Below are 27,152 nucleotides of genomic sequence, written 5' to 3'. Positions count from 1 at the left end.
GCCTCTTCGTTTCGCCTCCATCGAAACGCAGCCGCCGAGGTCGGGTTCGAACACGGGTACTCCGGCACAGTAGTCGGGCGTCTTACCACTGCACCACCCCGGCGGGGCTGTTTTCTGCGGACATCTCAACCGCGCCGTAAGGGAAGGGAGGAGGGTGGGAGTGAAAGTGGAAAGAGAGAAAGCGGAGCCGTAGTGAAGGGCTACGGGGTAATTTCGACCACCTGGGGATCTTTAACGTGCGCTGACATCGCACACACCGCACTCATATACCTGCCTACTCTTCAAAGATATTGTTCTGCACTATCAATCTGGCCATGGTGTTTATCTCCGACCATGTAAAGGCCTCTCAAAGGTGGAGGAGTGTCTTTTGTTCCGCCTTTATACTAATACTTTGCTGTGCCTGGCAGCTCTCACATTTTGACCCTTCTTTCTCGGGCAGCGGCCCGCACTGTGCGGAGAAGACTTCGGACATCCACCACATGGTGACAGCCTGCCCATCCAACCCTGCTATCCCCCCAAACCCCAACCCCACCCAGGAGGACCCAGTCCAGCCAAGCAGGGTCTGCTTGGCTACTCTGACCTACAGGCCCAAAAGGCCTTGGCGGAGCGCGCCCGGGCAGCAACCGACGCCACTGGTGTCCTGTACTATAGGGACCCCACCTAGTGCTTGTGAGGACTAGCCCTTAAGGGTTGACCCAATCATGACTCCAATTCGAGTTGGTCTTCACCACCACCATGGTCGCCGTCTCGCTTCCATCGAAACGTAGCCTGCGGCGGTTGGAATCGAACACGGGTACTCCAGCACCGTGGTCGAGCATGTTCACTTCAGCACCACCGCGGCGGGGCACGCATGGATGATCTAGATAATGTCGTTCGTGGAAAAGCTCTCCTTTTTTTTTTTACTCAATCGAAATAAAAAAGAAGGCAAAAATGGTTGCCAAAGAGGCTTAGCGCATGCGCAGGAGGCAACTGGAAAAACCCGCAACTGGAAAAAATGTGTGCTCCAGTTCACGCGGGACAGAGAGGCCACCATTGATTGGCGGCGCTCTACGTGGTGCTTATATAGAGCGCATATCCCTTCGCTTTATTGTTAATCAGATTCTTCGAGATAAACTCCGCCTAAAACCCGATGCTGTAAAATCGATGCTGCCCGAAAGCCCCGAGAGTAAAATGAAATGAATGAATGCCCTTTTTAAACCAACCTTCCGCACCTTGTGCCCAATATGATCGATGACAAGAAAAGGAGAGAAACCCGATGAATGAGACAAAGTGGGCGTTTGGTATACATATCTTCCAGCTAATCAGCGCCGTCCTTGTCTTGTCTAATTTCTAAACCTGTCCCTTTCGCGTTGCCATCTGTTCAAAAGAGAATAACCCGTGCGAACCGCAACCCGCTGCACCACTGAGATACGCACGAATTTCCCGAGTCTCTGTCAGTCCAGCGAAAAACACTTCCTTCCTTTTCACTGGACTTGTATCATCAAACAAACAAAACCTGATTTTTTTTTTAAGCTTTCTCTGAGTTTGCTGAGTTTTCACCACAGGGAGCGGCTGCTCTGTAGTCCTGTTCAGCACTACAAAAGCATCGATGAATGCAGAGGCGACATTCTGGCTCTGAGAAATGTAGTGCCAGGACAAAATGCCACATGAGCAAATGGGTTTAAAGTTCGCATTCGTGAAAACCTATTTAAAATCGAGCTGAACATGTCGGTTCGTTGAAGATTTCAGTATAAATAACCAGGCGGTGCCACTACTAATGGCGATTTCCACTGGTCGCTCTAGGGCTCCAGCTCGATCCGCCGACCAGAATCGGATCTTGCCGGAAGTTCTAGTCCATGGAGGAAGGAAACCACTTAGGAGGGGCCCTTGCTACAGTGCTCTCCCTTGCAATTCCCAATGCATTGGAGAAAGTGTGGCGGAAGTGACGTCAAAATTTAGGGTTAGCCAAGTCGGGCCATTAGCAACGGCGACGCTGTTGCTATGAAAACTCGGGCCACTAGCAACAGCGTTGCTAAGGGCCCTAGGCCCCTAGGTATGTCACCGTCGCGGAGAAAGGGTAAAGGAGGAGGAGAGACGTTGCAGCGTCCGATCGCGGCGCGGCCGCGCCGGCTTCAAGGAGAGGCCCTTGCTACAGTGCTCTCCCTTGCCATTCCCAATGCATTGGAGAAAGTGTGGCGGAAGTGACGTCAAAATTCAGGGTTTGCCAAGTGGGGCCATTAGCAACGGCGACGCTGTTGCTATGAAAACTCGGGCCACTAGCCACAGCGTTGCTAAGGGCCCTAGGCCCCTAGGTATGTCACCGTCGCGGAGAAAGGGTAAAGGAGGAGAGACGTTGCAGCGTCCGATCGCGGCGCGGCCACGCCGGCTTCAAGGAGAGGCCCTTGCTACAGTGCTCTCCCTTGCCATTCCCAATGCATTGGAGAAAGTGTGGCGGAAGTGACGTCAAAATTTAGGGTTAGCCAAGTGGGGCCATTAGCAACGGCGACGCTGTTGCTATGAAAACTCGGGCCACTAGCCACAGCGTTGCTAAGGGCCCTAGGCCCCTAGGTATGTCACCGTCGCGGAGAAAGGGTAAAGGAGGAGGAGAGACGTTGCAGCGTCCGATCGCGGCGCGGCCGCGCCGGCTTCAAAAAAAATGACGTCAGGGCCTCTCTTAAGCTTTCCTTCCTCCATGTTCTAGTCACTGATGTGGTCACTTCCGGGGACTGCGAGATCTTTTTTTTTTTTTTTGGCTGTTTAGCCGTTTCAGCAATATCGCCAGAAGACACTGGGCATACTCTTTATTATTATTATTATTTTTTTTTTTAGTGCGCAAATATGTCGAAGTGCGTCTGTCGAAAAACGTCTACAGCTTAAAAGTCGTGCGAGAACAACATTTCGTCAGAACTCTCTGCCGTGACCTGTCTATCTTGGGTGGCCCTACACAGCAGAGCTCACGACTTCATCGAGTTTCGCAAGCCCCTCCGCCACGACAAGGCAGTGATCCATGAAGGGGTCATGGATACCTGATATGGCCTATAGGGTCATGAAGAGTCGGACACGACTGCATGAACGCCTGAACTGAACCGAAAGTATACGCACGTGAGCTGAGATGACAATACTAGTAGTCGGAAAGTTGTCGATAAGCAAGGCGGAAAAATAAATAACAAACGTACGGCTGGTAAAAACAGGATATAAAAACTGGGATCTAATGCAGATGAAAAAAGTCGGTGTCGGCTCTAGTTTTTGGTGCTTTGGTTGCATAGCGAGCGCATAATCGGTTCGCGCGTTACTGAAAGGGTAGGGCTTGGGTTTGTTGGTACATGATTGAAGGGGACCAAATTTAGCCCACCAAGACAAGGACGGAGAAAGCGCTATTGTGTGTCTGTCCTTGTCTTGGTGCGCTACATTTTGTTCCTTGAAAAGATAGGCTGCCGTCAATTCTTGCACGCAGTGCCAAATCTTTTACCGCTTCAACTGAGAGGTCCGGTAGAACCAACGACAATGCGGCCGTTTCGGCGCACTCGGGCTCTGTAGCAGACGACACGATGGGCGTCTGCGCCACGCCCGAAGCACCGTGGCCCGAAGCAAAAAGCGAGAAATTTCAAGTAGGACTTCCCGGCCCTATCAACGCACAAACTCTGAACATCGCGCATCGTTTTTTTTTCTTTTTTACTTATATATGAGGGATACATACTGAGTTCAAAGGAGACCGCCCTCCCCTACTGCCATTTCGAAAAGGTCGCTGGTGGTCTTTCCTTTTTCCATTCACGCATCCACACGGGGCTTCGTTTCCTTCGTACCTCAGTGAAAATAAAACCGTGTATCGTTAAGTATACGTTCCATAGTTCACGCGTCGTCGTATGGCTACTAAACATGTTTTTAAAGAGGCAGAAAACCAGCAACGACGCGATTCTCCAATGTTCGCCCACTTTCCTAGTCATCTTCTAAGTACAACACCCATCACCTGACTCGGTGGCGCAACGGTAGCGCGTCTGACTCCAGATCAGAAGGTTGCGTGTTCGAATCACGTCCGGGTCATATCTTTTCTTTTTTTTATCTAGCTGCCATCTCCAACTGGCCTCATAAACTCCTGTAAACCTCTCCACCACAAATGTTGCTACACACCACACTGTCTTCTTTTTTCTTTTCGTTCCGCAATAGAGACAAAGAATGCGTAATAGGAAACGTATACATAAGCGTGCACACGCACACGTGCATGCAGACGAATGGGTAAAAATGAAAAAGCTTGGCGAAAACAGATGCTTGGGCAGTTGGTAATCCATGAGTGCAGACAGCGCAAAAAAGACGCGGACATGGGAAAAACCGAGGTGCTCCTTGTGCACCTGCTCGGAGAAATCGCGGAGAAACACAGCCAACACGTCGACTTGGTGGCGCAACGGTAGCGCGTCTGACTCCAGATCAGAAGGTTGCGTGTTCGAATCACGTCCGGGTCATTTATTTTTGATATCCAATGTTTTTATTTCACTAGGTAAGATGCTTGTAAGGAATGCGCCAATACTACTGTCAAAACACCATATAATAAACTCAAAGAGCATTCGCGCCCATTCATTTTTGTCACTCTAAACATGGCCAGTGGTGAGTGCAAAACCTCTATTGCACCCCATACATGTTTCAGTTCCTGTACTTTCACTGGAAGCCAGTTGAGAAACAAATTTAAAAAAAAAAAAAAAAAAATTAAGTGATGCCCACTTTTCTTCCAATTTTCAAGCCTTACAGTGCAAAGTTAATGAGTCGATGCACCTTATAATTTTCCGTATTGTGTGAATGGCTGGGAAAAACTGTTTCTGCAGCCTGTGCAAAGTAGGAAGCTAAAATCAGACGCTTTCAACTTGCTGAGCGTTGATATGTTACATATGTGAACAGCTGTTGCAGATAACTAATTAATTTATCTATGATACACCATTAAACTATTACAAACCGCTACACATATCATTGCACCACATTATTTTAATCACGATGGCATTCGAGATGATGGCCTAGTAAATAAAGAACTGTCCAATTTCAACTTCAGTGGCACTCGATCACTATGCAAAAAAAAGCAGACCTTAAGCATAGTGTTCTTTTGTAAATAATCTTTCTTTGTAATTAATCATGGATAACTTACTTTATGAACAGTTTTTAAGAACCAAAGTGGCCATATAAGTACCATATTAATTACACTAAAAAACTAACCTTTAGGCAACAATTACTACAATGAAGACAATGGGCTATGTACTTTTAAAGTTAATGAATGCACAGAAAAGCTAATTGTTATTGTGACGAGATATCCTGAGGAGTATTTTTGTTCAGCAAAACATGCATACCTCAAATAAACGCATATAGGCTGATTTTTCAAGCTTTTTACAGGCTTGCATATTAATATCTATGAAAGCTCAGCACGGTCTGTGCTAATTGGTTTCATTGCAAGGCAGACACTACATGGTTTGATTAAATGATTAACTAGAGCTTTGATTAAATGAATAACTAACCTACAGTTAACTCGTAAACTTTTAAATTTTTTTGTTTTTTTCAGCGAAAATATTGTATTGTGAAATTGAAGGCCATCAACAGTAATGGTGAGCCCTGCTTCTAGCTTTCTTAATCGGCAATGTAGTTCAAATTGTCAAAGATGAAAATACGCACTTTAAAGCTCATTGAATTGATGTTCTGTCAAAAAGGCATCTACTGCAATTCTTATAGCTTTAAACACAGATGTCTAGCATATTTCGTAAAGCTGGAGAAGTTAACATTGTTTTGACAATGTTATCAAGCTTAACAGAGTCGTTATACATAACTATGCAATTCATGAAAGCCACACGAGTTTTCAAGTGCACACTTCTGACATTTAGTATTCAACTCGTCCCCTGCTGGTCAGAGAAGCAACCAACAGCTTGGGCTGGTAGGTGACCGCTTGTGGAGCTCCTTGAAGATGTCATTTCGTCTGCTTGTTAAAACTAAAGTCAAGGGTAAGAGACATTGCTCCTCTAAAAGGAAATAATGTAGAAACGCGACAGTAACCTAAAAAACATTCTCCCCCAGCCCATCCACCTAGTTGAGACTTCAGTTGCTTCTTCGTTTGGCAGCCTGTCTGGTCAGTTGCTCAGTTCAAGTCTGTGACATCTGTACTCGTAGCCAACAGCAGTCATTTTTCCTTTTTTTTATTCCAGGAAATGCAAGTATGGGCACCCTGCAGGAGTAACTCGCGCCGCGATGCGTGCACCGCTCGCAGTGGGAAGGTGATTCTTGTCAGGATGGGTGCACCTGGTTGCGCCGTAGAGACGTTGTAGACCTGCTGTGCGTGGGTTGCATTCATCGTTCCTCCTTCCTATTAGCGGCATTGTCCCAAATGAACTGCTAGGTTTGTGTCCCTGGGTTGCTGGGTTGCACACATTTTCACTCGCCAGATAAAATATTTTTCACATACTCAAATGAGCTTTACAAAGTGAAGCGACGCTAAGTTTGGATCGTTGCTGTCCAACGAGCTGGCAATCATGCCCGGATCTGCAACGCCCAAATTTTTCACAAAGCGTTTTTCTCCAAAGATGGCACACTACCTTCACCTGTGTTAGCAGTCTTTCTAAACCCGACAAAAAAAAAGAAATCAGGCAACTCATAGGCCTCTGCACTATCTGCATGATGCCAACTGAAATGTCCGATAAAAGGAATGCGCATGTACAGGACTGCCTGCGCCTAGGCCGTGTTCGTGAATGCAGTTGATCAATGCATAATTTTTATTTATGCTTCCCTGTGGTCTATATTTCCCTGTCTACGATAGCTTGAATGAGCACCAGTGCAATGCACTGGAATGGAGGAATGGAGCGTTTTATTGCATTTATTTTCGCAAATTTGTCTTAGCAACTTTTATTTTTTGCTTTCTTTCATTCTTTTTTTTTTCCCTCTCAGCTCGTTCCTTTTTTCCTTCCATACCCCACGCTCTGCCTCTACTTTCCTTCTCCTCCTGGGCAGTTTTTTGCTTTTTTTCATTATTTTTTCCTCCCTCTCAGCTCGTTCCTTTTTTCCTTCCATACTCCTAACATTCTGTATGCGTACACACTCACCTTCTCAGAGATGTTGAGGTGTCCCAGCATATCCCCACTGAGTATGTCTGTGCCAGCATTGTAGACGACCAGGTCAGGGCTGAACTCACCCAGAGCAAGCTGCAGGTGGCTGCAAGGAACAGTGCTCCTTCATACTCCGTACCCATACTCCGTACCCAACTGTGACCACCAATTAGATTGAATTGGTTCTTCCAATCCCAAATGATATTTGTCCAATTGGTATCAGCCAACCAAACTGATTTCTTCATTTCCAACTGGGAAACCCAATTCATTTCTTCATTTCTAATTGGGAGTCGCAAAACCGAATCAAATTTCCAATTGAAAGGGTCATTGGAAGAAAAGAATGGACCTCTCCAATTGGGAGTGAGTCGAAACAAATGTGTGGCTTAATGCCTAAAACCTATGCCCGGTCTATACGACGCACTTTACTGGATTTCTCCAGAATAATCTCTATGCTGTTAGGTTGTCTAGTTTCTCGAGCATAACCACTGCATGGCACATGAGCATCATATGCCTTTTACTTCCTGCGAAGTACAGCTGTGCTGGCTGCAATTCAATCCCACGACTTCGAGCTTGGCAGGCAAATAATATGTGGCCCCTGCTGCTAGTAAGCTTCAACATATGCCACGCTTCACATGAGAGTCTCGCTCAAGTGTTTCTTCAACGATTAATTTTAGTTTAAGTTCCAACACAACCATACCAATTTTCAACCGCAATGAGCACCTTCACCTAGAGAGCAATACACTTAATTAAGACCTAAATTCATACATGTTCAAGGTGGCCAAGTTACCAAGGAGCACCACTGAGGGCACTGCAGGAGCATTAAGCATCACATTCAGAGCCAAGCCATTGCGCATAATCTTTCAATCATGTGCAACAGCTTTTCACGTGATCATAGATGAATGCAGAACATCATGAGTTCAAGAGAGCTGGTTTAGATGAATACTTGGAAGCTTAAAATAAACAGACTGTCCATTGATATAAGCAGTTCGCAGTTGAAGAGTTACAACATATGCTCCCTTCACTGCTTTCGCTCAGGCATGCTCTAGTTTGGAGTAGAAATCCAGCAACTAGCCCAATAAAATTTGCCAGCAAGAAGTTTCGTTTCGACAGCACCCTGCACAGGCCGAGTGATTTTGTTTACTCACTCATCAACCAGTTTGAGATAGGCTTCATCCGAGGTGCCTGGCCGCAGCTCCACTTTACGTCTGATGGCCCCTGCATAAAGAAAGCATGCCAGTGATCCGATTCGGGAAAAGGGTGCCTCAGCATGTTCTTATTGCATCTGCAGATTACAAATAGTAATTTTTCATGAAATGTGGGTTTGGTGTGTCAGTGTTCTTCTTTTGAGAGCAGTCACAAGCAGACTGCGAATAAACACTATTTTGGTTACTGTTTACCATAACAGGAGTTTGGGCTCACATTCAGTACTTTTTTTTTGTTTTTTTTTTTTTTTTCTGCACCCTTTTCTCCCAATATCTCATGGTAAAGTTCCCGCATTATGAGCAATTATGGCTGTCAGCATCAAAGGTGTGGTGTACATCTCAACTGCGTGCCACGGTGAAAGAACAAAGGAGGGGTTGAAAGAAGAAAGAAACAGATCTGTTGTGGAGGGCTGCCGATATAATTCAATCACCTAGTGTTTTTAAACGAATATAGATAACATATTTTCATTGTGTATTCTGTTTGTGGATTATGTGAAAAGGACAGAAATACTGGGGAAAGAGCAGCAGTTTATGTTAGGCAGCGAAGCACTGGAAGTAGTAGGCAAATATGTCTACTTAGGACAGGTAGTAACCGCAGATCCGGACCATCAAAAGGAAGTAAGAAGAAGAATAAGATTAGAATGGAGTGCATTTGGCAAGCACTCGCAGATTATGACTAGCAGCTTACCGGTATCGCTCAAGAGGAAAGCATACAACAGTTGCTTCTTACCTGTACTCACCTATGGGGCTGAAATGTGGAGGCTAACCAAGAGAGTTCTACTTAAGTTGAGGACAACGCAGAGGGCTATGGAACGAAAAATGGTGGGGGTAACATTAAGAGATAGGAAGCGTGCAGAGTGGGTCAGAGAAATAACTCAAGTTACTGACATTCTAGTGAAAATCAAGAAGAAATGGGCAAGGACAGGACATGTAGTGTAAAGAGAGGATAACCGATGGTCGCTTAGGGTAACAAACTGGATTAGAAGGGAAGGAAAACGTAGCAGGAGGCGGCAGAAAGTTAGGTGGGCGGATGAGGTTAAGAAGTTCGCAGGGGTCAAGTGGATGCAGCTAGCCCAGAACCGGGATAATTGGATAAATATGGGAGAGGCCTTCGCCCTCCAGTGGGTATAGTCAGACTGATGATGATGACTCTATAACTGAATTTTTTCCCCCATGCAGTTTCAGTTTTGGTTTCAACCGCTGAAAGACGGCTGTGCCATCTTTGAGGTCATGTGAGGTGTGTGTACATAAACTGCAGTATGGTCATTGCCTCAGATGACCTCAGTGTGTCAATAACATCATAGCTGCTGTTCGGCAGCGAAACCAAAGCTGAAACTGCATGACAAAAATTTAGTTATAGTAAATCATTTAGCTGAGTATGTGAATTCTGCGTCATGATTCATGGACACTACTACCTTGCCCTCTATTCCAAAGAAAAAGACGCACATTAAAGATTCTAGTGTGTCTATTTCTATAACATTTCCCAGTTGGTGGTAAACTGCAATCAAAAAAGGCCAAATTGATTGATTTCCAAATTAACATTTGCACTTTGAAATTAGCAAAAGTGTATACTCTGATAACAAATGTAGCATGTTTGTTTATTACACAGGCAAGTAAAACCTCGTTACAAGAGACACTCAAGGGACCCGAAAAAGATGTCTCTTGTAAGCAAGGTCTCTTGTAACCAAAAATTCTAAAAGCACTGTGTTGATCAGTTTACTGCACATCAGCATATAAATGCATTTACACGCATTAACAGGAAATTGTTCAGGAAAGCTTAGAGAAGTTATTCATACAAGTACATATTTTTGTGAGTGCAGAGTGTATTCCTTTCCAAATTCTGGAAGTAATGCACTTCACTTTGCAAGCTTTCCTATTGCTCTAATACCTTTGAAGAACTCTTACTTGTTTGTCACCCTCAGATGCAGACACTTTTCCTCTAAAATGTCCTCGTAGTCATCCTCTACGGCACATGTGCCATATACTTGCGCGAGAATTGCACAGTCTGTAAGCTCTTTTGGAGCACACAAGATCCACATCTGCAAATACGAATTCCTCGAAAGATTCTGGTACCTCGACAGTCTTTTGGATACTCACCCAAGTTTCATATTTAAGGAAGCTTGCCACAGTATCCATATATGGGTCCTCTTACATCATGTCACCACATTTAAAGCCTAGCTGCTTGTCTGGAATGGTTTTTCACAGCTTCACTTCTCAGGCCATTGCAGACACCAGAAATCATCGGAACAGCAAACTTCGCATCAATTACAGTCTTGCTGCCTGTCAAGAAACAGACGTTCTACCAACCTTGTTTTGTACAGCAACTTGACTGAGTGCATAATGCCTTTGTCTATTGGTAGAAGGTAGGGTGTGGAGTTTGGAGTGAAAAAATAACTGGTGGCTTTGAGCACGAGAATTTTGGTGTTGCAAGAAGCATTGTCCGCAAAGAGAAAGACATCAAGATTCTGAGCTTTCACCTTGTGATTAAATTTTAAATAGCGAGGAGTTAAAAATGCTGGATGTCATTCATCCATTTTGATTTGCTTCGTAGGTGACAGTAATGCGATGCCAGCGGCTGGAACAATGGGGTCGTTTTGGCTTTCCAATCATTGGGAAGCACTCCTTCTAAGTTCCTGACATATACAACAAAAAGGATATGGAGCAGAATTTAGCTAACGGAATCTGAAGTGCATCATGTACGAGTTGGCACGCTTCACCTACATTGCATGAGCACACTTGGGTTGTGTCTCTTCTAAATATAGTGAAGAATTTACTCCAGGGACCTGCGAAAGTTGTCCTTAGTAACCGAGTGTCTCTTGTAACCATGTCTCTTATGCAATGTTGTTAACATGGCAGACATAGGAAAACCAACCAAACAATTTTCAAATGTCCCTTATAACCGAGTGTCTCTTGTAACAGTGTCTCTAGTAGCGAGATTTAACTTACCTTCCGAAAGTCAGCTTTCAAAAATTTTTGTATTCATAAACAGTCATTCAGCTGTTAGCTGTAAATAGGATTCTAAATTTGTTTCCCAACCTACTCTTATGCAGCAAAGGTAGGCAATGAACATTTAAGTATCATGCAGCAACCAGCCAGTCAAGGTTCCACCTTATCTTATCAACATGATGCAAAGTAACACTATATGAACTCATTTGCCACCGACAACCGCAGGCCTGTCCCCCACTCCCACATACCACGCACCTTTGGCATACTCATCACCCGGATAGATGGCCCGGTTGTAGACGTCCATTATGTACACGTCCTTGTCGCCCAGGAAGTCCCGCGCATAGCCATTGCCCTGCATCACGTGACAAACTGTGAGAACGGAGCCTTTGCTGTCAGCTTCTGCGCTGCAGAAAACTCACAAGATCTACGCGGTCCACACTTCTCCACAAGTTATCTGCGCAACTTAAAGTCTCTCCGATCTCTTTAAGTCTGTGTCAACCATACGTCCATTGAAAGTTCATGCCATCCTTACTATACCCACGTCAGGACTAGGGGTTCCTCGCTATCAAATTCAAGTGCCAACTAAAAGAGCAAGGATGCCAATCAATTTAATTGTCATGCCACACAATGTGCCTGCTGTCTAACTTAAGGGCCGAGCATGTTTAATTTGAATGCGCACCAAGAAGAAAGGAAAGGTGGTCAGGACTAGGGGTTCCTCGCTATCAAATTCAAGTGCCAACTAAAAGAGCAAGGATGCCAATCAATTTAATCGTCATGCCACACAATGTGCCTGCTGTCTAACTTAAGGGCCGAGCATGTTTAATTTGAATGCGCACCAAGAAGAAAGGAAAGGTGTTTTTTTTACCGTGGTATAAAAACCATCTTTCTTTTGTGAAATAAACATTTGTTCGAAGTTAGTGTTGTGAGTATCTTCTTTTTGTCTCCATACCTTTTTACTGCTATATTTTTTCCTTTTAATAAAATTAGAGCTTGTCGAGGTGTTTAAATATGCATATATAAACAGTTCACTGTATGTGATGGCGAGAAATTCTGGACGGGAGTCCTGATCTGATTTTAAGAGCGCAAATTGGCTAATGTCATTCCCCTTCACAAATCTTCTGACAAGCATTCCCCAGTTAATTATCGCATCATATCACTAATAATATCATGAAGAATATCAGTAAATTTTCTTGAATCATATTCATTCTTCACACCTGCACAACATGGTTTCAGGAAACTATATATGTTCAGGCGAGACACAGTTATTAATGTCTAGGGACAAAATTTATGCCATTCTTGATGAAGGCTCAGAAGAAGACATCATTTTCTTAGATTTCTGCATGGCTTTTGTCAAAGTGTCCGATAGCCTGCTTTTGTATAAGCAAGCACACCTTACACTAATGTGGATAATCCAACATGAATTCGGCGTTTTTTACCTAATCGCACGCAGTTCATCTGAACTAGCAGACTTCTATCTTATCCTTGACGCTCAATTTTTAGCTCTTCCTCCTGTACATTAATCATTCAAATATTTTACATTACTCATCCAAGTTTCAACACTTTTACCAGTGACAATTTCCAATGAGACAGGAGATGTGGAGCACATGGTTCACAATAACAGTCTCGGACAGTATGGTAGCCGAGCCTGTGCAATGTTGCTGCAGAGCTCCCCATTTCCATACTTCCACAGCTTCAAATTATTTGCACGCGTCTTGCATGCACATCATGCACAAGTACTACTACATATCTTATGCCTTTTCTTTTGCCTCTGGGAGACTGCATGCTCCCTCTCCGACCACAAGGCTGATATGATCCCACTCAGCTCTAAATCTTCACCTGAAACAAAATGCTGATGACTACAGGACATCCTGTGTGGTCTGAATCACCCAAGAGTAGTAATTGCCACTGCACAGTATATGGTTCAAAAACGAGCATTATTAACTTTGTCATTTCTTTACATAGGCAATAACCAGGGGTGCAGAGATATTTGAAATTTTGAATACAAATTGATCATGCCTGTGATTTAATTTGTACTCATATTCAAACTGACCTTTGGAATTTTCAAATTCACCGAAACTTCTCTGCACTGCACACTTTGCACACTTCACTGCAGTGCTTCAACGCATGGGCGGTGCAGTGAAGCATCCTCAAAATGTGACAAGGTGGTCAAAGTGAATCACTTGACTAAACCAGGAAAAAACATCGTTCTTATTCAGGTTTCATAACTCATCAGATTAAAATAACTGTGACACAAGTGGTTTTCGACAGTATTTCAAATCCTATTTGATAATATGAGCTTTCAGTTATTTTGGATATTTAGTGCCTTGAAGGCCGAACTAAAGAGAGTTTACTATATTCAGCTCCACCTATTTTCATGCAGTTCCTTCCTGTACAAAAGATCAGTATAGCGAATCCTCTGTAAAAATTAGCACCGGGTTTTTCAAAAGAGTATACACTTCTGTGCAATCCTAGTTTAATTTTATTTGCAAATACGATATGAATTCTGAAATAAACAAGGCAGCGGTTGCCATTTTTTACATTTCCTTTTCTTTTTTACTGACCAGATAATCAATATTTGAGGGTATTTTCTTCTCCAATTTCGTATTTGCTTCATATTAAAAAAAATTCAATATTCATACATCCCGAGAAATAACATAATCACATAGAATGCCCTGGAAAAGGAAAAGTAACACTCTCAAGTATATGCCACATGAATTTTATTGATCGTCTGTGAATATATTTTTTATGCTGCATTTCACCAAGATCCTGCAGAAGAAAATTGATGTTATGCTTAGTTAAGGCGCTGTGAGCCACACCATGATTTCACTTTGACTGACACGGTACTATCACATGTACGTACACTATGAGAAAGCAAGCATAATAAATCGTACCACTCGACGTAGGCACATGCAATGGCTGCCCAAAAGCAGAGACACTCACACGACTGTGGACGGGTACACAGATCATATAAAGGTAACAGATTCCGTGTTAACCCTTAGTGCTTTACAAGTGAAGGTACATACCTGGTGTGCATCCAAGTCAACTACCATGACTCGCCGAATGTGGCCATGCCGCTGCAGCTCGCGCACAGCAAGCGTAATGTCCGCATAGCAGCAGAATCCGCCTCCGCGGTGAGAACTCGCGTGATGGAAGCCACCACCCAAGTGGACCGCCCACCCATGTTCCAGGGCCAGCCGTGCAGCCTGCGTATCCCTCTTGCGTTTAGACATGTCCATCAAAATCATATCATATCATGTACAATCGCGTCCAATATAAGATGCAACACAGTGGCAGACACTATAAAATGCTCACTCTCTATTGTAGCTCTAAAATATTCATTATACTAACAGAAGGTATAGTAGGATATAACTTTAAAAAAAAAAAAAAAGAAATAACAGTTCCTAACTATGGGCAATGGTTCCAGGCATGTGTATTACTTCCTTTCTATTTTCCCAAAGCATCCTTTATTTCTTTTTATCCCTTTTCATTCCATTTTTATAGGGAAACACCGGTACAGTCACTGCGTGCTTGTGTCTGTCTTTTAAAGTAGAAAGCTTGGCTAATGCACTAGCTCAAAGACATATATGCCTGTCAATGCAAAAAAAGAAAACGAAAGAAATAAAGATTCAAGAAAGATGTATATCACAAACTTTGAATAGCTGAAGATAAAATTGTCATGGTGTTTCAATCGTTAAAATGAAGAAAAAGTCATCACGTGATACCCAAACGAAATTTCTAGTATGGAAGGGGACAAGAATATTTACAAAATAATAAGACCTTCTCCCTTAACAACTGTTTCCAATATGCAGCAGTCCCATTCATTTACATGTATCAAGGCTTGACCATTTTCCACCTAAAAACATATTGTAAAAAGCCTTCTTTATCTTCTTAATTCTTACCTAGCTTGTTGACACATTCAAGATTAAACTTCCTGTTTAGCACACTTAGTTCATCGTAAGCAACTACTAGTGCACCTAATTATTAATGTGCTCACTTTGGGCAGCAGTGAGCCCAAAGTCAAACTCTCATGGGTATGTTATCACTGTGTAATGTGAGATTTGGTGACTCCTGTTTTTGGTGGTAAATATGCAGTTTTCATATTCCGCCCACCCGGTAGTGTCCGCAACGAACGGTTCCAGCTTTCCGGTGGTCATCTTCACCTGTTAATGGCGCAAGCTTGCCATGCAGCACACTAAACCAATTTGCCATGGGATCTCATCTTCGTCACCAGTCGTCACGCCCAAGTAATGACACGACAATGTCAGCTGCTTAGTGCAGGGGCCCGACTGACTAGGCCGGCCGCAGCACTTTTAACAGCTGATAAAAAAATAGCACCCCCTGCCGGATCGGCAGGTTGTCATAATATAACAACGATCTCCGCAGTATTGCTGGCACCAAATTTGGTCCGAAATATCGGCCGTGAAAGTGTACACATTCCTACAGTGCGTGTGATGGTTTCTGAATAAAGTCCGAAATATTAAGGAAGTTCACATTATTGGAGTCCGAAAAATCGGTCAGCTACTGTAATGGTGTTCAGTATATGATTAAAATTTTTACTCCTTTTCAGCTAAAACGCACATGTAATCACTGCGTTCGGACTATACTCTGCATGACATGTTGCCATGGTTTGTTGCAACGGCATTACGCGCGGTGCCACTGCGTGCAAATAAATCTCTGTAAAATGACGTTACGCCAATGACACCAACATCAGAGGTGTAGGAAGTATGCCTTCAATGTCTGTAGTGGTAAATAAAGAAAAAAAAAACAAGCCTTTGCACGCATGTCACCACTGACCAGCACGGTGCCAGCCGTCTGGTAGCGGAAGGGTCGCAGCACCCGCCTCTGGACCACGCAGTTTGGAAGCACCGCCATGAAGGGAACCTCGGTCACAGTGGCAACGTATGCACTCCACTGCACACAGGGAACAAGAAAAATGCTCAGAGATGCGTGTGAGCTCTATAGCTGCCCTTCATACTGAGTTTAGGTTTGACTGTATACACATGCACAAAGAAAAGAATTGCCATACTTTTGCAAATCTAAGCTCCTCCTGTGATTCTAAGCAGCCCCTCTAACTTCAAAAGAAACTTAGAAAGAAAGTTCGCATCCGAATCCAAGCGGCCTTCTTTTTGCAAGGAAAAGAGCGTAGACAAGGCTGCCAGCACACTTGCTACTCATTCGGTAGAGTTGGAGACGCTGGAGACTCGAGGTGGTGCAGTGCATGTGGTGCGACCTCCAGTTTCTTGGACTGCTGCGTTCAGCTCACGGCATGGGCAGCGAAAGCCGGTTAAAAGCGACCCCGATTATTGCATCAGAGTGTTGTCACGTGGACCGGCCTATTTCATGGCCCCGCATTGCTTTGTTAGGTATCAACTGTTTGGAATCCGCAACCGAAGTCGGAAGGAGTTTGAAGAGGGCCATCACAGCGTGAGCTTCAAGCACACTGCAATCGCATTTGTGGAAGATGTTTGCCAAATAAAATAGTATTTCTCACTCCTTACTCCTCAATATATCAATGCAAAAGCAGGAGGGGGGGGAGGGGTATTTTTGGATTTTTCTAATCTAAGCACCCCACGTCACTTTGGGCATCGCGATCGTGAAAAAAATAAAACAAAGTGCTTATAATAGAGTAAATATGGTATACATCGCCGATGCATACATACTCAACACAAGCACTTCGAACAGACACCTTGTGGCAACTGAAGGGAAAGCCATTCACACAGTGCTGTCATTGCTGTTAAATTAAACTGACCTACAGACGTGACTACGGGAAACTTTGCATTCATGGCTGGCACTGAGAACTCACTCTGCACTGGTAGACCACATCCATGAGCCCTCAAGTTTATGGCTGCGGACTGCACTGCTGAAGCTTTGGCACTGCTTCCGAATCCACACATCAGCTGCAACATAGCCCAACAAGGGCTGCAAAAGGAGCTTGTCTTGTATGGCCTGCAGTGGCTAGAGAGCACTCAGTTGCCCAATTTCAGTGCAATTTCAGATTAGCCAACACTTGCATACCAGCACGCCCCACTCTCACTAAAGCGTCGCCAACACTCTCCATTGTGTTTTGTTTCCCGATGCCTGTGCTTGTTGTAATTGGGACTAGGAAGTCATTAAGCTCCCTTGAGCTATTCACACTAATGAAATCTGAAAGCTGTACAAGGGGCTTAGCAGTTGTGTCTAAATACCTCTGCTCTTGCTGTTAGTGCTTTCTCTCGATCTCCTTGTCTGTGCAGCCAATTTACTTTTCACACAGGCAGTCTTGCTTCCAAGGAAGTTAGCTACCCACACTGATCCTTTTGATCTCAGAACCAGTCACCACTGCAAAAAAAATATTTGAATTTGAATGCATCTGCCATGATTGTGTCAGCAATTTCTGCTTGAATCAAAATAATTTTTTCGAAATCCTTTTCGAGAATAGTTCTAATGCAAGACTGTTCCCGGCCGTTATTACAGCTTCACTGACGACCACAAAACACTGCGCACTTGTTGCACAGCCTACAGTAGGCTTCACTGGGCCTGCTGTAAAAAAACTTACAAAAATGTCATTACGGCAAGGCAATCCCAAACTCTACAATAAAATTACTACCCGATGCATACATGTAGAAGCATGGACACGTTTCATGTAAATGCACCGATGAATTCCAGTTGCCTCATTAAAAAAAGGACAGGTATCGAGATACAACAAATTGCCAGAGAAGCCAGCTGAAGCACAGCAAATGCATGCCAGGCTCGGTATTCCGAGTTAGCAGCGTTATCAAAAGTGTTGCAGTCTCCTTGACCTCAAGTCACCTGATTGGTAGAAATGCCAGAACCAGAAGCAGTAGCCACTTCCGGTTCGGTTGTTTTCACCAATCAGGTGACTCGAGGGAAGGGAGATAATGACACTTCCGATAACGATGGAATATGGAGCCAGTAGTGCCTACACACCTTGAGCTTGTTGATGTAAGAAGGCGTGTGCACAACGAGAAGCTCCTCCTTGGTTGCCTCGTGAGGCTTGTGAAAGTTGCTGTCTGTCAGAAGGCCAGCGCCTGCAACAAGGTACTAGGTGTTAATGCATTTGCTTACTATCACCTCCCGTTAACTACCCAACGACCCATGCAACAACCATTTAAAGCATACATTCCTTTAAAATATTTAAAACAGTACCGCCAAAAAATTTCCATTTGAAACCAAATGCAATAAAAATATTCTACCTTCAACGTCAAATCAAGTGCAAATATTGTAGTTATAAACTGAACTGAATAAAAGTCAAGTAGTATTTTACAACTTCACTGAAATGAAATATGAAGTTATTCAATTCACTATACTTGAAAATTTCTAATATTTTCACACCCTTATTTGCATATCTTCTTGTCTTTGAAATGATGAATAAAATATTTGTATACTGTACATATTACATGGTTCATCATGTGGCATTTACTTACGACTGCCAAATCACCAAATTTTTTCTCTCTTGTAATTGTGGTGTTAGTTTAAGCAGCCAGAAAAGATGGCTGTGATGTCGTATAGTTAACTGTACATCTCATGAAATGCAAGAAGACTACAATGTGACTGTTGCTTCATTACATTAACTCACTACAAATCTTAAAGCCTGCCTACCTCAAATGCTAGAATGAAGAAGCAGCAGTAATTAAATGTGTTACGCTCTTCATGCCTCCACATGACCTAGAGCAACTAAAATTCAACCCCCCTGTGGTACCAAATCTGGCTGAGCATGACAGAAAAGACTCATTTAGAGATTGCAGCATACTACCTTTAAGGTTAACTTGAAAGGAGCAGAAAAAAAATTCTCGGGATACTCCTACGGCACGTACGCATGAGCACCAGCTTTTTACAGCGTACATGCTACCTGACTATGTTATTACCTATGTAAGGAAATTACGAAGACACATGCTCATTTCTGAATCATTTATTGTGATATGGCAACTTTGCTTTAGGTGACTTAAACCATAAGGGGTGGCCAGTAATCATAAAATTTTCTCCCGGGTCACGGTTTCGAGTTCAATGGGACAATGACAAACTTGCAGTGGGACACCCCCCTGCCACCTGCCAGAGGCATGCCCATACTTATCAAGGCCATGAGACTTCAAATGGACGGTGCTCATATCACCCTGCCATACAAAAGAAGCTGCTCGAGTTGGCTGATCCTTCTAACTCGACCATCATATACGCTCTCATGACGTTGCGCAACTTGCCAGACAGTCATTCATCAGACTATTTGCACGAACAAATGAGAAATGAGCACCAGTCTAACACTGCACCTTTAACCAATCAATTACCAGCCATGCAAACTGCCAACTACCACCTGCCAAAGGCATAAGCGTGAGTTTTTGAGGCTGCGAAGCTTCGAGCAGGGGTGCAAGTGTGCTGGTATTTGTTATCAGCCAGCCACCCGCCAATGCTCATAATTTCCAACACAGAGGTACCATTTCTTTTGCACTGTAAGCCTATCAGAAACACGGCTGCAATTTTTCAAGGCTGCAGGGCTTCAAATGGTTGATGCCCCTGACACTGCCAGGAAATGTTTTTAGATACGTGTATACTAATAACCTTGTATCAAGACTGCCTTGTTGGGAGTTTGTATTAACAGAAGAAGCTTCCCTAAAAGGATATGTGACCGTGCTGGTTGTGTCTGAATATATGTTACGTGAAGACCATAAACAAAAAGTCACTGCATATACAAAATCCTTTTCACTCAAGCACATAATAGCTCCAGCAGATGCCTTGAGCAGCTAGAACAACAATCAGTTTACCTGAAAGAGTTTAAACTTCAAATGACAAATATGCAATGAGATTTTTGTGTCCAGGAAATTTTCTCTCCATACAACAGTGTAACAATATTTGAAACCTTGAAACAGAAGCTGCATCAATAAATAGCACTCTGCTAGTTTGTCTCTCCTGCATTCTTTTACAAACTGTCTGCATATATGTATGTGTATGCAACAAGCCTGCAGCTTTTCAACATTATGCTGACAGAACCGGAAATGGCCAGGGAGGTTAGGTCACATTTGTGCCAAGACTGCATGTCGGTTGTAAAGGCCAGTTTCATAATATTAATGAAATCTGGATCAATTTCGTCTGCCTGGAGTTCTTTAAAAAATTTAATGGAGTACAGACACCAAATTCCTGGTTGCATCTTTTCTTTCTTTTTTTAATGGCATACAAGATATTACCATAATATATGTGGATCACCACATGGTATTTGCTTACAGCATTAAAAAGGTTGTAATAGCATTTATTCTTTCACGTAGTTTCGATTTCAGTTTTTGTGGCTGAATGATAACCGTTACTTCATGGTTCTGTATCGGTCATATGATGTATGAATAAATTGCAGTGCATAATACACACTGTCATTTTCGTTTCCTCAAATGATTAAATCAGCCTGAGTGAAGAACGAGTAACAAGGAGTAATGGAGCAGCAATTGTCACAACTGTTTCATGTCCTATATAATTTGTAGTGAATTCTGACATTACTGCCATATATTATCATCTGGCTAGTAATACCAAAACTGAAACAGCATAAAGGAATAATATCAATTAAAATCTTGCTAGTTGCTGTAGCCAAATACTGCCATATGTACATATTCTGATTTATGTACATATATTCATATCTAACGCATCATTGCAACTAACAAAACATGCAACTGTAAATTTAACGTTTACACTCCCTCTCATCCACTGATCACAGCAAGAATTATCGGCACTCCACAAGTCTGTCAGCACTCAAGGGATGATGACTCACGCCTCAGTGCAGCGAAGACCTTGCCCCATTTTCCCGCGTCAAAAGGGTGCACCTTTTCCAGACCATAGAAGGAGATGTTGTAGGCATCACTGTACACAATAGGTAGCCGGTCTTGGTCGCCATAGCCCTCGGGGCGGCCCTCTGCACCACCCAAGCTGCGGTCTGACGAACTGTGGCCCGAACCACGCATGTCTTCTTGGCAGGGATCGAGACGCCTTCTGAAAGTGTCCTGCAATGAGCACCATAACAAAACATGACGCTCAAGAGGTGCAGTCTACGAGAAGCTAGATGTTCGGGGTGAAGAAAAATTCCTTCTTGCCAATTTTCTACAGTGCTAAAGTTTCGCACAACTGGATGACTCAAAAGAAAGGCAAAGCATCCCTTCAAATATGCAATTGTGCACTGCACAGCTAACAAGATACAAAGATGTTTTCTTACCTAGAACTTCCCCTCCAAAAGCACTAATTGCGCTCAATATTAACCACTGAAATTCACTAAAAGAGGCACTCAGAATGAGCCACTCCTAACGGCTGGCTCTGAAACACGTTTAGTCAAAGCTTCAAGCAATTGAGGCACATCACAGATAAACTGCAGTACACCAACAAAAGAAAATACAAGTAAGAACAATCATAAATAGCCATATTCAAGAGAAGCCAAGCTACACTGATAGCTAAAGCAACAATTCAAATGAAAAACGCACCACTAGTGGATTTGGACGAGCCAGCCTCATCACAAGATTTCTGGTTCCTGACGAGCCCAGCTAGTGGTGTGTTAACATGATAGCCTTAAATTAAAGACGTTGAGTCATTCTTCAGAAAACCAAGCACCGGCACTGTCACCATTGTGAGCGAGAAATCATGGTGTGCTTTTGGCAAGTGGTAGTTGGCAGATGAAACGACAGGACATTTGACTTGTCAGCGGGTTGTATGACGCCACGATACGACACAACCAAGAGTACATACCAGAGGGTGCAACTTGGTTAGCTCCTGCGAGATGGGAGGGTGAGATAAGGATCAAATCTGAGACCCCTGGATCCCAAGTCAGGCCCACTGCCCCTAACGGTAATGGCATGGTTAAAAGAGGGCTTATTTACAAGTATGTCGGCTGGCTTTTCTTATAACATAGTAGATTACGACCGTATGCTAAAGAGTCATCGTCGTCATCAGCTGCTGGATTATACCCCCTTCAGGCTGAAGGCCTCCCCAACATTCCTCTAACTAACCCTGTCCTGTGCTAGCTGCATCCACTTGACCCCTGCGAACTTCTTCACCTCATCTGCCTACCTCACCTTCTGCCTCCCTCTACAAAGCTTTACTTCCCTTCAAATCCAATTTGTTACCCTATGTGAACATTGGTTATCCTCTCTTCGCACTACATGCCCTGCCCATGCCCATTTCTTCTTGATTTCCACTAGGATGTTGTTACCTCAAGTTACTCCTCTGACCCACTCTGCACGCTTCTTTTCTTTTAATGTTATCTCCTACCATATATGCCAAGGAGTATATATGAGATAACAAAGTCAAAGTTAGCAGTTTAGCATCTGGGTGAGATAGCAAAGTGCGGTCAAGGGTCCGCAAGCAGGGACAGCCGCAGATCACACATATTAACTCTGTCACATACCCTAAAGGCAAAGCTTAGGTGTCTTCCAAATTTTTTTGTGACACTCTGCATCCAGTTTGCAGCAAGTACAGGTCAGTGTATTGGTATTACAATTTGGGGAGTATTAACAATTTGTGAATTTTAGGGTCTATTGCAAAGTGAGCTCTTTTAAATCTAAATGGTCTTTATACTCTGCATATACATTAAAAAGATATTTTTAACTTCGAAAGCTACATATCTTTACATCTTATGTGCATATTCAACTAACTGTTCACATGTTTCATCTTTACCCCTCATGTAAAACCCTTTACAGGGGCATTTGAGGTATTGAAAAAATAAAAATATAGCGGCAGGCTATTTAGTCCAGGAAAAGCATGCCCCCAAAGAAAGTTTCATAGCCGAGAGAAATATAAGCAAGGTTGAATTACACAGAAGCTCTCCCTCTCACCCTTGTCCCCCAAAATTTAATGAAAATGTATTTATTGAATTTCATTTCTTTCTGCCCTGAAAAGTATTAAAGAGCTGTAAAACAAGCTATAAGGCACAGCTTAACAAAGCTGTATAGCCTATTATGCCTGGCAGTGACCAAGATAGAGGAACAATTAACTGTACGCACAGGCTATGATGCAGTGGAATAAAGCAGATATGAAGGTTTACTGAAGAACACAATGACAATCTAGAATTCCTCCTGAAGCGACGGTCTTGTGCTAGAGTGTCCGCCTCACATTCGCGAGGTACCAGGTGCAATCTCTGCAGCTAATAAGTGCCACCAGTTTTTCAGCAGGTAAAATATTTCACTGGGTGTGGTTCTCAGCTCTTCTGCGGTGAAATGCTTATAGTTTAAAAGGCCTCAGATAAAAACATTGTGTGGAACTATTGCGCCGATTTCGATAAACTTTTCAGGAGTGGTTTATCTTTCTCTTATTAGCATATATTTTAAGTTCCATCATATTAGCGCAGGTAGAAAAAAGATTTCAGCTGCCAAAATGGATAATAAGTGTGTCAGCTTAGGAAAACTATCATTTTTTAAAAATAGTGAAGGTACTATTCATTTGTGGTTAGATAAATTCTTGGTAGTTAAATTGTTCAGGATAAGGCCAATTGTGGGTTCTTTACGAGGTTTTTGTAAAAATCTCAGCCCTTTAATAATCGAATTCAATTTTTTTCTCTTGTCAATATATGTGACATATTTGATTCTTAATTTTTTCTTAGAGAACAATTAGGAATCCAAATAAATACCCTATCTTGTTCTCAACAAAAATTTTATTTCAGAAATCACCTTGAAAGCAGCCTTTGATGAAGGAGTTAGAAAATGGTAGTTTTCGTAACAGTAGATGCTCTTGCAAAAAGTGCAAAAGTGAGAAAAATAAGTTCAAAGATTTCAGAGCATGCTATTCAAATTTATGGCTTAAATTAATCAATCAAAATGGCCTGATGCATATGTTGGGCCATCCTTTCCAACATGACACTCCTCTGTGGCGACTGCTTCGAATTATCTCTTTTTGTTTCATCTTTACAGCTTTCCTTAGTTGCTTGCTGGGCATACGTCTTCGTCTAGGCTCTATATTCCATCTCCAGCTAGTCGAGCACATTGGTTAGCCAGGCTCCCAGTGGTGCAAAAACTGCATTTGAAGGTTACTTGCTGTGTTTTAGTCAATCCAGGCTTCTATTTCCAATTTTTCTTTTCTACTGCCTGATGTACTCTCAATAGCAGGTTGTTTTCAGCTAAATAGTGCGAAAAACAAGCATTTTAACTTAGCAATACACTCAGTGTTCAGTTACATGCACGCTATGCGGCTGCGTCTTGAAATCAGCATTCAAAGGTGCTAATAGTGGGTGCACGCCATCTCGCCAAAAAACTAATTTTAATTTTTCTACAGTGCAGATGACAACTAAACTTGGTAAGGAGAAGTTTCATTTCCCCGGATCAAGAAAATTTGTCCTGATCTGGGGTTCGAACCGGGGACCACCGCCTTTTCGAGGCAGTCACTCTACTGACGGAGCTAACCAGGATGGTCAGCAGAACAAATGGTAGGGCGAGAGCAGATTCACACTCTATTCACTCTCACCCTACCATCTGTTTTGCTGACTGCCCTGGCTAGCTCAGTTGGTAGAGTGACTGCCCCAGAAAGGCGGTGGTCCCGGGTTCGATCCCCGGACGACGACGAATTTTTCTTCAACTATGAAGCATCTGAGAAAGCTGCATAGCTTTCCTTTGTAGCCATATGGCTGCGTTTGGGTGGATGCCAATGAGTAATTACTCCCTTATTACAAATATACTCCACCTTGGGGGATTCCCCTAAATGTTTGATCATACATAGTAAGGCATTTGCTTTATAGTATCAGCAGAGTATAATTAAACCACTCAAATGACTCTTTCGTGAGCTGAAAAGGTAAAAATTATTACTCTGGTATATATCTGATCACAAAGAATGTACAGATCACATGCTCTTTGCCTAAATTGAAGCAATGTATGGATACACAAAAATTTACATGTCTTATAGTGTAACTGGGCCTGTATTGCACAACGACCACATTAAAAAAACTGCCACAAACCTGTCGAACATCAATCCAGCAGCCTCGCTCCTACACTAGTCGATTCTGACAGATGGACGTCGAACAACACGTACGGGAGCAGAGCCTCATTGACAGTTAATTTGTTTATGACAGTTTTTGTGTTTTGATCGGTGCATAACTTGGTCCCCGATTCCACAGTGTGAAATGGACCAAGATTACTTAGGTAATTAATATTTCTACAAGTTTGAAGTTTTAATCTGTACACTTAATCATATAGTATCTGTGCAAGTTATTATTATTACACCCAGCCCTCCAAAAAAAGAGAATTAACATGCCCAATATATAATTTATCCTAAAAAAAAAAAAGGGAGACAACGATCAGCGCATTTATTTATTAAAAGAGGAGGGTTTAATGACTGCAAATGAGTGCCACTGCACTATAGGGTATCACATAAAGACACTCTATCATAATTATTCATGCAGATTGAATTATATATAACCACCGCTAACATATGCGCGAAGGAGTTACTACAAAACAAGTACAGGTGCGCGTGCCAACAAGCTACGTAAAATCGCAGGTGCAATTCTATAACTGGTTTAACTAATTTTAGGAATAATTCCTAGCTTCTTACAGTTTCTATTCAACTGGAGCCAACAAGGAATTGGTCGATTCTAAATCGCGTTAGACTAGTTAGGATTTTTGTAGACTAGTTAGAATTTTCGTATGAAATATAAGAGCTGTATGGATCTGCGAGGGTGAAGGCGCATACACGTTGCAGTAATTAAATTATTTTGATCTGCTGCTCCCTATAGCTTGCAGTACTGTGCAACCGTGTTTAACCTATATACGATTTGTAAACTGTGCGGGTATGTCTATCACGCAGCTCTAAAGGCTCAAATTAAAGGAAAGAAAAGCTGATTCTATAGTTGGTAGAATGTTCTGTCATTAGGGAAGCATATTTTTGAATCCACACACAAGGCGCGCTTACTTCCCGCGCCCTCGACTTTAAAAAAACGACTCGGCAGGACACAAGACATTGCTGAAAATCTACGTTAGACGACTTTCCGCCTCGAAAATGAGCCCGCTAGCTTGTCGACAACATGAGAGAGCGCGCACACAGTTCCGAAGACCGACGACGCGATCTGGCGCCAAAACCGAAACCATTTGCGCGGCGCACATTGTAGTGCGTTGGCGCTAAGCTAATCGCGTCCGCGCGCTTTGATAGCATCGAGCAGAGCGCTGGAACAAACTTACGAATTTAGGTAAGTCACGGGACCACCACACACGGCTCCGACATGACTGCTGCACTAAGAAAGCATGCAATCGCGCTCAACGAAGCCCAGGGACCCCTGAAGCGGCGTTCGTTTTCTGCTGCTGTCTGTTTCTTCGATACAGCGTTGCCGCAAGGTTGGCGCGTTAAATGTGCACCTAGCCTTTTGGAATGAGGAGTTTTAGTATATCATGAATAATTTCTGTGCCAGTTTTATTGACTCCAGTAAATTAAATTAATATGCAGGAGTTGTTCTGGATTGAAAACGGTTTGATTCCTACACTTGCACGCTTGCACCTTGCACCGCCAAAGCAAGGCCATGGTAAAATCGGCTCGGCACCTTGATCGGCACTGTCATCACGCGTGGCGCATGGCAGCTGCAAGCTAGTTGAAGTTTAGGAAAAACTATACGCGTGCTAACAGCAAAAGCTTTATCTGCATTCAGTGTGCGTTGCGGTACGTGGGGACAAGACAACGTAGTATACAGGTAAGCCGATAGTTTTACCCCACTAGCATTCTTGCTGTGCCAATGGCACTTGTTGAATCTTGCGGTCTTTCTAGCGCGCCGACAAATGATGGATGCCAGAGGAACAGTGTGATCACGTCAGTTTTGCATGGCTTATTTTTGCTAAGTAATTACGCATTGCGTGCGGACACTATTTAGGCGCTTAGGAGAACGCATAGGACACGTGCACGCGTTGGCACCTGCGCTTGCGCTGCTTCTTGCATGCCTGCTACTCTCACCAGTTGATTGTTCCGCTTGTTCCAAATAAAGTTACTTTGTGCATCCACGCGCTTTGTTTGCTCAGATAAGAGGTGTAGCTGCGAGCAC

General features: G+C 43.2%; 2 protein-coding genes and 2 non-coding genes across 5 annotated transcripts in view; 3 read left to right on the top strand and 1 right to left on the bottom strand.

Moving 5' to 3' along the window:
* HDAC11 (Histone deacetylase 11) overlaps window positions 1-26,452 on the bottom strand; it is a 29,350-nt gene extending 2,898 nt beyond the window's left edge. Inside the window, exons 1-8 of the mRNA XM_084591720.1 lie at window positions 26,305-26,452; window positions 20,934-21,162; window positions 18,119-18,219; window positions 15,986-16,102; window positions 14,215-14,394; window positions 11,447-11,543; window positions 8,189-8,258; window positions 7,041-7,149 (exon numbers count right to left, since the gene is read on the bottom strand). Of these exons, the coding sequence (XP_084447846.1) occupies window positions 7,041-7,149; window positions 8,189-8,258; window positions 11,447-11,543; window positions 14,215-14,394; window positions 15,986-16,102; window positions 18,119-18,219; window positions 20,934-21,123 (864 nt within the window). The 5' untranslated portion in view covers window positions 21,124-21,162; window positions 26,305-26,452. The remainder of the gene's footprint in view (window positions 1-7,040; window positions 7,150-8,188; window positions 8,259-11,446; window positions 11,544-14,214; window positions 14,395-15,985; window positions 16,103-18,118; window positions 18,220-20,933; window positions 21,163-26,304) is intronic.
* Window positions 3,949-4,020, top strand: TRNAW-CCA (transfer RNA tryptophan (anticodon CCA)). Its single transcript has one exon. It is a non-coding gene; the product is annotated as a tRNA-Trp (tRNA).
* On the top strand, window positions 4,365-4,436 carry TRNAW-CCA (transfer RNA tryptophan (anticodon CCA)). The gene has a single exon. It is a non-coding gene; the product is annotated as a tRNA-Trp (tRNA).
* A 193-nt stretch (window positions 26,453-26,645) lies between the features above and the next one.
* The window catches only part of LOC146208033 (polynucleotide 5'-hydroxyl-kinase NOL9), a 51,033-nt gene continuing 50,526 nt past the window's right edge, over window positions 26,646-27,152 (top strand). For both annotated transcript variants that reach the window (XM_084591719.1, XM_084591717.1), the window contains exon 1: window positions 26,646-26,807. The gene's annotated coding sequence lies outside the window, so the exon portion shown is untranslated. The remainder of the gene's footprint in view (window positions 26,808-27,152) is intronic.

The sequence above is a fragment of the Amblyomma maculatum genome, chromosome 1 (assembly GCF_055883805.1).
Source record: "Amblyomma maculatum isolate TAMU_Amacu chromosome 1, ASM5588380v1, whole genome shotgun sequence".
NCBI lineage: Eukaryota > Metazoa > Arthropoda > Arachnida > Ixodida > Ixodidae > Amblyomma > Amblyomma maculatum.
This window is presented reverse-complemented; position numbering and strand designations above follow the sequence as displayed.